Source organism: Haliotis cracherodii, unplaced genomic scaffold, assembly GCF_022045235.1.
Source record: "Haliotis cracherodii isolate W230 unplaced genomic scaffold, xgHalCrac1.p SCAF_1, whole genome shotgun sequence".
NCBI lineage: Eukaryota > Metazoa > Mollusca > Gastropoda > Lepetellida > Haliotidae > Haliotis > Haliotis cracherodii.
In genome coordinates, this window is record NW_027266264.1 from 10750780 (window position 1) to 10761702 (window position 10923).

At 40.1% G+C, this 10923-nt stretch overlaps 1 protein-coding gene across 1 annotated transcript in view; it reads left to right on the forward strand.

Moving 5' to 3' along the window:
- LOC139459699 (lysophospholipid acyltransferase 2-like) overlaps positions 1-10511 on the forward strand; it is a 30994-nt gene extending 20483 nt beyond the window's left edge. The window contains exons 5-13 of the mRNA XM_071241339.1: positions 1057-1173; positions 2017-2152; positions 2812-2859; positions 3701-3794; positions 4293-4394; positions 5387-5490; positions 6307-6504; positions 7370-7521; positions 9297-10511. Of these exons, the coding sequence (XP_071097440.1) occupies positions 1057-1173; positions 2017-2152; positions 2812-2859; positions 3701-3794; positions 4293-4394; positions 5387-5490; positions 6307-6504; positions 7370-7521; positions 9297-9462 (1117 nt within the window). The 3' untranslated portion in view covers positions 9463-10511. The remainder of the gene's footprint in view (positions 1-1056; positions 1174-2016; positions 2153-2811; positions 2860-3700; positions 3795-4292; positions 4395-5386; positions 5491-6306; positions 6505-7369; positions 7522-9296) is intronic.
- The last annotated feature ends 412 nt before the right edge of the window (positions 10512-10923 follow it).

Sequence of the window (10923 nt, forward strand, 5' to 3'; positions counted from 1 at the left end):
TATATTATTATAGAGAGAAAATGCTCAGTCTAGAGGTTTCTCTTACCAGAGGGGGGCACAGGTTGCCCAGTCTTCTAAGGCGCCGCGATTCGCTGTGCAGAGTTGCGTCACTTGGGCACGCCAGAAACCTATAATTGTGGGTTCGAATCCCGGTTCGCCCCGATTATGTTTCTAGGTTTGTCAGCAGCATACCTGTGCTCGTGGGTTTCACCGAAGTGGTAAACGTCTGAGACCTGCATCACTTTGGACTTTCCACCCACATTAAGCTGACACGCCGCGATATAACTGGAATACTGTTAAAAGCGGTGTTAAACCCAACTCACTCACTCACTCTTACCATTAGATAAGTCTTACAAGTGTAATGAGTGAAGAAAGGTTTAAAAGAACCCTGGTGTCTTCACAGGTTGGCATTCCAAGAAGTTTGGATAACCGTTTGATGTATATCTCAGAATTGTTCATGAACAAGGGGCTGTTCATTTAATGTTCTTGTTGGGTCTGGTAGTTTGAGACAGAATGCAGATTTGCTCTCTGAAAGAAATGCCAAACAGTGTTTGTTTTTACCCACTACAGTAATCTGAAGACCATGTCCATTTTACGATTTTTGTTTTTAAAGTCTGAGAACAAACTTTTGCCCCCCAGCAGTGTTTTAACAGGTTATTTTTGTTAAAATGATTTAAGCATTGCAATCCAATGCTGTTTCAATAAGTTCAATTCTTTAACAATCAAAACAAGGATGGTGATGCCTAAATATGAATCGGTATTTTTATAAATTAACCTTGATATTGTTTGGTTCTTGTCATTAGGGTACTTGTGTGATTTTGGAAAGTGACACCTCCCCCTCCCCCCCCCAACCAACCTCTGGATCCAAGCACTCCTGTAACATGGGAGGGTGGGTTCAGGTGGTCTAGACCCCCCCCCCCCTTTGAAAAAAAACCCCACCCTACCCCATACTATTGTCTACAGAGGATTTTGATATTTTGGACCCTTCTCTTTTAAACAAGCTGGATCCGCCCTTGTGTGATATCTACCATGATGACATGTGAGTGTTTGTTTCAGCCCATGCACAGTGTCGGTTCAGAAGCTCTCCAGCCTTGCCTTCAGTATAACAGACTCTCACAGATATAAGCTAGACAACAACAGTCTCACAGACTCACAGAAGAAAAGAGTTATCAGGTTAGGGAGTGTCCTCTCTGGGGCCATATGCACAAAGCTATCTTAGCGCTACATTGATCGTAACTCCCATACTCAAACAGACTTATGATAATCGCAGCGCCTAGTGATCTGGTGTGACTTGCATGTTGCGTGGGATTGTACCTCAACATGAAGATCCGGGGTAGAATAGGTCTTCAGCAACCCATGATTGTCGTAAGAGGCGACTATGCTTGTTGTAAGAGGCGACTAACAGGATTGGGTGGTCAGACTCGCTGACTTGGTTGATGCATGTCATCGTATCCCAATTGCGTCGATCGATGCTCATGATGTCAATCACTGGATTGTCTGGTCCACCTTCGATTTTATTACAGACCACTGTCGTATAGCTGGAATATTGCTGAGTGTGGTTTTAAAAAACAAACAACCATCAGTTGTGGATATCATTTTTCAATCACTGGATTGCCTGTTCCCAACTTGATTACTTACAGCTTGATATAGCTAGAATATGAGGCCGGTGTTAAACAGTATTCACTCACTCACTCACTCACTCACTCACTCACTCACTCACTCGTTCATCTGTGGTCTAGAATTAGAAATGATTATCATGCATTGCTACAAAGTCTTTCTTTCTAGAGATGTTAGACACATGACTTTCCAAATATATCTGGCACAAATAGGTCGCAGTGCTCTGTGGCGAACCGCATGCGAAAGTGTTTTGTATTGTTTGTCATTTCATTTTATGTCTACAATCTGTCAGCACTTTCATATTGTCAAAGAATTCCCTAGTGGGTCATAACGTATTGTCATTGTCAAATCAGTACATTCACATATTCTTGAATCCTACAGTGATTATTCTTCTTTCAGCAAACCTCCCAATCTGCTACATTTCTTCAGCTATATGTTTTACTTCCAAGGAATCTTGGCAGGACCTTTTACTTTCTACAACGACTATATTGATTTTATAGATGGTCGGCACATCACGTCTAGACTAGAAACTAAAGTAAGTCAATAGCAACCCTCCAGGGATACCAGATCTTCTCAGCTTAGCATGATTTTGTTGTTTTTTATCTCAGAATATTTATTTAATTATATGTCATCTTTTTATGCAGTCTGCATCTTAACTATGTTTAGAATCTAGACTGGATCTAGCCTGAAGCTAGAGTCTTGTAAACTTTGTTAATAAAAGCCCATATGATTGAGAAGAATCTGTTGAAAATGAAGATACGTTTTTAGAAATGTGTTTGGTATGTGTCTCTGTGTGATAGAAAGTTTCTTGTTGGTTCAAACTTTGATATCCAGGTTTTCTGCTGTGTGGTATTTACGATCATTCTATAGTTCAAAGTTGCAGAGGCCATATTGCACAGAATTGGCCGTGTTGGGCAGAAATAGGTTTTCATTGAAGAGCAAACAAATCTTCAAGTGTGTGTTATCATAGTGACTGCCAGTTGTAACTGCATGTTATTTTATAGTACGATGTTGAATTGTGAAGAGGAAAGAGTAATAGATATTCTTTTTTTAGAAGCAGGATTTCATCACAATGTTTCGGGGAAAGTACGTGTTCAGTAAAGACTAGTTGAATTTGATAATCAGAATTGTTCTTTTCAGTAGAAGGTATAACTTTATTTGAAGACTGATCATGTGCATGTTTTTCTTCTTCAGGATGATGATAAAAAGCCATTGGTTGATCCTAAATCTATATCACCTTTGGTAAGTGATCTGGAAGTGCCGATGAATATAGATATCAGTCAATCTCATTTAACCAGACCTTAGTTCTTGCTACCGCTAAACAAAGATCTGAAGACATCCCATTAGGGGTCATGTCAGAACGACCTTTCATCCGACCAATCAGTGTGTCACTTACCAGATTATAGAAGGGACAGTCGGAATGTGATTTCTGATCATGCAATCTCGAAAACTTTAACATGGGGTGTTCTGAACGATAGTTATGGGTTTAACGACTGAATCCTTACAATCTAGACCATCCATTAGCCATTCCAGAATGTTTTTTGTTCAGGTTTCAAATTTGTAATCGAGAATTTGTCAAAATATGTCTCGAAGCATAGTCGCCAATTTGAAATTGTGCCGTAAAGCACGAGAAAGCAGCCTTCTGATTGGTCATTCCATTGGTCGGTCGAAGTTCTTGCAAGGTCGGTCTGACGGGACCCGTAATTGGATGTCCTCAGATCTTTGTTTGGCGGTAGCAAGAACTAAGATCTGATTTTAATGAGATTGAAATATGAGTAGATGTGTCTTGAATTGATAGTTATCCTTGAATGGCTTACATCATGCTTTGTGTTGCAGGGTTCATATGGATGTATTTTCTTTTAAAATTTATCATTTATTGTTAATTGTTTCCTATATCCCTGTTACATATATATCTCTGCGGCAAGGAAACTAGCTACAGAGTTAAACATGAGAAAAACAAAATAAAACTTCAAATTAAGATGTAGTTGTGTTTTAAAACAAAACAGTACAAAGAAAGCATTCCCTCACCATTATGTCTTAGGTGTGATGTTGATAATGATGTAGTTGTGACTGGTATTTTCAGAAAGTGGTATTTTACAAGTGTCTGATGCTAGGTGTATGGGTCTATCTGTATCTCCACGTCTCCAGTGTCCTTGTGCCTACATCCAACAATGCAGGTAGGTATGGTGAACACCTTCCTCAGGTCACCAAGGTTAACTACACTTATCCTGTAACAATGCATGCAATTGGGTGAACCAGATGACTCATTATTTGTCATTCTCCAGCACTGCTTAAATTGATATGGTGAGAATTACAATAAGACAAATTTTAGTACTATGTTCATGCTACGTGGTATGATGTATTATTGATAATGGAGTGGTGGGGTAGCCCAGTGGTTAACGTGTTTGCCTGTCACGTCGAAGATGTGGGTTCGATTCCCCACAGGGGCGGTCGGGTAGCCTTGTGGTTAAAGTGTTCGCTCGTCACGCCAAAGACCCGGGTTCGAATCCCGACATGGGTACAATGTGTGAAGCCCATTTTTGGTGTCCCCCCGCCATGATATTGCAGGAAGATTGCTAAAACACACTGTGGCCACACACTCCCTATTATAAATACATGTGCATGTCAGTGTGGTGAAGTTTACTGTTACAATGGAGGAATGTTGTGTTTTGCAGATGCTGATTTCATACAGAGACACACTGTTATCTACCGGCTAGGCTACATGTACGTGTCAATGTTGTGTCACAGATCCAAGTACTTCCTCACATGGACGTTAGGTAAGATCTTATTAGTGTTTTGACAGGAATTGCAACTGAAGAAGAGATCAAATGTATTACCAATTAGTTGACTGCGTGGGGATTCCGGGTTAGGACTGGTCTCCGGCAACCTATGCTTGTCGCAAGAGGCGACTAAACATCATATCTGGATGCAGAGGGGCGTCCAGGGGGTCTTGATCCCCCCTTCTCTAGAAAATGTAGTATGTTGTAGGCTGTAAAATAGACTGAAAGAGGATTTTGATATTTTGGACCCTCTCTTTTAAAAATGCTGGATCCGCCCATGTAAGTGGATTGGGTGGTCAGACTGTGACTTGTTGGATTGTGTGTCCTGGTATCCCAAGTGGGTGGATAGATGCTCATGATGTCTACTAGGGCTGGGACGAGTCCAAATTTACTACCCGTGTACCCACCCCCCCATTCCCCTATTACCCGACCCTAACTGGGTACCCACTATAGGTCTCAGGAGATGTCTAAAAAAATGTCCGATTGGGGACATTTTTAGAATAGCCCCGACAAAACGTAGTGAGATACATGTATTAAACAATCTGGTCATTCATTCACTGAAGTTGAATTAAGTTAATCCTTATTCAACCATATGAAAAAATCAGAAGGAATTGGTGCATAGTCAGAAAGAAATGCGAACATTTGTGACTTGAAGTGTAACCATAGAGTTCTAGATTATTTTTGTCATTAAACAATATATCACGTGACTAACCAATGAAAGTTTGCATCCTTATTTTAGAGGTACACATGTAAAGTTAACATTAACTTGCATATTATTCACTACTATATGAACTGACTGAATTCTATTGTGCCCTGTAGCGGGGGATAGTGATGATGCTGTTTTCTTGTTCTGTCCTATTTTTGTAAGTGTTTATTTAGGTGAATGTTTAACGGATGACCAGTGAATAATGGCTGCTTGACAATGTTCAGTAACACATGGATACCATCTCTGACTGTCTCAGTGCAAGTGAATTCTTCCTGTATTTCAGCTGATATTGTATATAATGCTTCTGGCTATGGCTTCAATGGACTTGATGGCAATGGGAATGCTAAATGGGATATGGTGACAAATATTAGAGTTGAAAAAATAGAGGTAAGTTTGTCATGGAATTAGTGATGATAAATGAATTATATTTCCATCATGTTGAATATACATGTATTGTATATTATCATCGGAGTGGCTTGCGTGTTCTTTTAAGATCTCATTGGGTAACAAGACCATTCAATCATACATAGTTTATACTATGTTGAGACCGCCTCTGTGGTCTTGTGGTAGAGCCCGGAGAGAAGAAGGTCCGGGGTTCTATCCCCAGCCGCATCATACCAAAAGACGTTAAAAGATGGTACTTGTTGTTACCCTGCCTAGTGCTCGGCATTAAGGGGCTAAAACAAGGACTGGTCAGCTCGGAGTCAGTATACTGTGTCTGAGTCGGGTATACATGTTAAACTGTGTGTTGGTGTCTCAGTGGGCTAGCACTATAAATCGGCATCAGTCCGGACAGGTACAAGCAACCACACATACACGTGCATGTGCATCGCTATATAAGTGCAATAATCTTGGACGCGATGTTAAACCCCATTTCACCTCAACTCACACAACTATGCTGAGTTGTGGGGGGGGGGGGGGGGGGGGGGGGGGGAGGGGGAGCGGTGGGGTAGCCTAGTGGTTCAAGTGTTCGCTCGTCACACTGAAGACCCGGGTTTGATTCCCCACCATGTATCCACCAGTATCCACCAGCTATCACTGATTAACAACAGTCATATGAACAATTGGGTCCTCTTTAACTTGTTTTGAGTAGTATATATTTGGTCCTTTTCCAAGTTTTATATGTAAGAGAATGTTTCTTAAATAACAGGTCTAGTTTTTCTCCAAAGACATTTTCTGAGTACATTGTTCTTTTTCTTCCAGACAGCAACAAGTTTTAAAACATTTATTGACAACTGGAACATCCAGACGACTAGATGGCTGCGTTACGTGTGTTATGAACGGGCTCCATTTTTACGCACCCACCTGACTTATATCCTGAGTGCAGTCTGGCATGGAGTGTACCCCGGATTCTACTGTACATTCCTCTCAGCTATCTGGTTCACCCTGGCTGGACGCAAGGTAGGGCGCCACCTGTAGGCGGGCGAGTTGCCGGTCCGTATTCACAGTAATAACCACCCTGGCCACCTAGATATTTGACAAAGGGGGACACTACACAACAAGTTAAATATGCTGTCGATGACTGAGGGGTATAGAACAATTTTATGACTGAGGGGTATAGGTTTTTTATACTTGTTACAAAGCAATGTGTGATATACCCCTTCAACAGTGCTGAAGGGAGGTGGGTTTGCCTAGTGGTTAAAGCGTTTGCTCGTGACGCTGAAGGCCCGGGTGTGATTACCCACATGGGTACAATGTGTGAAGCCCATTTCTGGTGTTCCCTGCCGTGATATTGCTGGAATATTGCTAAAAGCGGCGTAAAACCATACTCACTCATTCACTCTACACTGCTGTGGTTTCTGAAAATAATCTGTAATGTACACAAAAAGTTTGTTGTATACATTTTAGAGCTTTGTACAGGGACTTTAAAAGGATTACTCAGTTGGTGGGGGGTGCTTAATACAGTGAATACGGTACCATATTTACATTGGGACTTATATTTTATGACTTTTTGTGTTCATGTTTATGTGTCAATTATAATTGATGGATAACAAATTAAATACTGCTTTTATTATCATTAAAAATAAGATACATTTGTCAAAAAAATAATTTAAAAGAATATCTGATTTTGAAAGAAGAGAAGGAAACAGTGTCACAAAAAAAGGAATCAACCAAAAACAAATAGTCCTTTGAGGATCAATATTGAATGAGACAATGTTCTACTTCATATGAGTGGCATAGTTTTCCTCAACTTACAAATCACTGTTGCATTTCTACATGTTGTAGTTGACATATGTCATTCATTAATACTGTTGCTCTGTGTCAGATCCGGAGAAACATCCGACCCCACTTCCAGGAGTCGGCCGGCATGCGAGCCTTGTACGAGGCGTTGACCTGGGTGGGCACCCAGCTGCCTATGGCCTACATTGTCCTGCCATTCACATATCTCAATGTTGCTCCCTTTATCACTTTCTACAAGTAAGTACACCCATACAATGGTATACCAATCTGGTTTACTCTTGTCACATCATGCAGTTTGTGTTCCCAACACCCCAGTGGGGACCTGCGTTCAAACTGTGAAGGGACCACTAACTTTAGTTCGTTATAACCGTAATTCGTTACAAGCATATTTACAGCAAATGGCTGGGACTGCAAATTCAGTTTGTTATGTCCCCCTGTTTGTTATAAGCGTGTTCGTTATTAATGTAGTTTACTGTAGGCCCCCAGGACTCGGTTTTACAAAATGATCGAGTGCTATGGTTATCATATTGCTTATACTTAAACATGGACTTTTGACAGTCATAGTGTGTCTATGCTACTGCTAGTGGTTAAAGTGTTCACTCGTCACACCGAAGACCCGGTTCGATTCCACACATGGATACATTGTGTGAAGCCCAATTCTGGTGTCTCCCGCCGTGATAGTGCTGGAATGTGGTGTAAAACCATACTCACTCATTTCAGAATCTAAAGTAATTATCAATACATACAGTACTCTACACCATTCCATCGGTGTGATGTCAGGAACCGTAACAGATAGCTGAGGCACATTCGAAGACCCGGTTTTGATTCCCGACATGGGTCCAGTGTGTGAAGCCCATTTCTGGAGTCCCCCGCCGTGATATTGCTGGAATGTTGCTAAAAGCGGCATAAAACCATACTCACTCACATTTATGCTACTGAGACATTTATTACATCAATCACTGGTTGGTCTTGTGATTGTTTACAGGCTGCCATCATATGGCTGAAATATTGTGGACTGCTTTGTGAAACATATTTTTATGAAACATTGTTATGAAACTGTAAGCAATTGTTACGGTTGGATGTTTCAGTAGGAACTAGTACCGATTGATGAAAATATGTTGTGTCTAATATTACTCATTATAAGTATGAGGAGGAGGTGTCTCATTTATATCAGATCAGTCAGTCCGATCTGTCAGTCCGATCTGTCACTCCGATCTGTCACTCCGATACAATGCCACTCCGATACAATGCCACTCTATATATTCCTCTGCTTTAAGATCTGAGGACAACTCCATATAAGGTCATGTCATGTCATGTGAACCCTGAGTGAACTTTGACCAACAAATCTAAGTAAAGGATGACTGGCTTCTTTGGCCAATCAGATATTTGAACCCAAATGTTTTGGCTTCATATGTTTATCACCCTGATTCAAAAACTTTGATAATGCAAATGTTATTTTGATGGTAATCTCTCTTTACTTTAGATACCATGGCACTCAGAAATGACAGGATGTATAAAATGTACACATCAATATAAAGCCTCTGCCATATTTCTCTATTTTTGGAACTTGTTGTTTTGGTTCTTTTTCAAGATAAAGTCATCTGGGCCCCGTTCCACAGAGCGATCTTAGTGCTACGTTGGTCGTAAGCCTATGATAAAGTATGGGAGTTACGACCAACTTAGAACTAAGATCCATTTGTGGAACGGGGCCCTGATGTACTGGTTTGAATGCTTCGCTCACTCGTACTCAGAATTTTGAAGCCTTGTCGCTGGTAGGCTAATTGTAAGGTTCAACTGATATGACCTCCAATAGAGGTGACCTGAGGTCCTCTCTCAGAGCGGTACTGTTATCGAACAAAGGATCTGATTTAATGAGAGTGGAACATGAGTACTTTTGTATGATAAACTTGTGACATATACACAAGATTTCCTTGTCATGGGAAATCCTGGTGTGAATACTGGTGAAACTGCGTAATGGGAAGACTAAATATCCTGAATCTTGACTTTTGCAGCAGTGTGTACTGGTTTTTCCACGTCCTGGTGGCTGTCATCCTGCTTATTCCCTTCGACCGCAAACAAGCAAGGCACCCACAGGACACGACCAAAACCTCCACGTCTGACCCCGGCAGGTTATCCAACGGAAACTCCCAACGCAACTCCACTCAAGACACATCATAGAAGATGACTAGTCACAGTATCATGATCATATCATTATAGATTCCCATAGCAGATTAAGGGTCTGATATATTTTATCATATTTCATAAGGATGCATTGATGTTAGTGGTTGTTTTTTGTTTGATTCTTTTGCAAGTATTTGTGTGAAAGATTGAATTTGTATTTCAAGGAGTGTGTCTTTGAACTGAGTTTGTTGTGACTTCATTATGTTCTGAAATATTAGACTACACAATTCCATGTCTGTAGCTGCCGAGTTCAAGCACAGCGTTCTTACATGAAGTCAACCAAATCATGCCATTCACGTACTGGTGATGAGGGACATTTGTCAGGCCTTTATAAATTAATTACCGTATTCGACGTAATAAGCGTCCCGCTCTAATAAGCGCCCAAGGCGATATTTGCTAATATGTTGGCTATTAATCAATCCCAATTAGCACCCCTTCCGATTGATCAATGTACACAAGACCTATTTATTTGTGTATAATACACTCGTGTGTAATATGCACTCTCAACTATGGGCAATTAAATTCTGGAAAAATATATCTGTCGTATAAAAACATTTCAGGCTGTCAGCATAAACCACGAAATTTATCTTTCAACTTTGTTTTTTTCACCAAAATGATATTCTAATAAGAGCCCCCTATTTCTAATTTTGAGAGTGCCCTGGGCGCTTATTACGTCGAAGACAGTATTAGATTTTCATTCAAATTTGTTATAGAATTGAAGGGACATTTTATTTTCTATACATTTTGTTCTAAACAAGCTGTACAATAATTGTGACGTGACTTGTTTTGAGCATGACTGTTTGGTAGGACTATGTATATGTATATTTCTTCAAGTATATAGAAAGAAGGGAATATGTGTAGCAATTTTCTTCATCTGGGTACTTGGAGATAAGAAAATTAAGAGAGGCGTGTGTTTTCTAATGTGGTTGAGGTTGAAAAACTTGCCTTTTAGCCTATTGACTCATAACTACTAAGGTACATGGAAACTTATCAAACAGGTAATATGTTGTTTAAGGCTAAACAAAAAAATATTCTTGGTTCTCAGGCACTGCCCACATAATCATAAAGTTTATTGCACATTTCGTTTTTGTTAATGTTTTCCATTATTTTTTGCATTGTCTTTAAGTATTAGGATTTTGTTATTTTCTTGAAAATGGAAATAAAAACAAAACGTGCGGCAGACTTTATGATGATGTGGCTTGTGCCTGAGAACCAAGATTATTATTTTTTTTAGCCTGAGTAATATTAATGATAATATTATCTGAATAGTTGGAAAAGAACCAGACTTCACAGAAGTCCCAGCTCAATATACACAGGGGTCACATTATTATCACCTGTGCCTCTGAGATGAATGAAATTGCCATGACAACAGAGAGCTGGATTTCCGTTACAGTCTGGACACTCACAGAACTAAAATAAAAATAGATTTTTTTGACCATACAAAATCAACCTGAAATA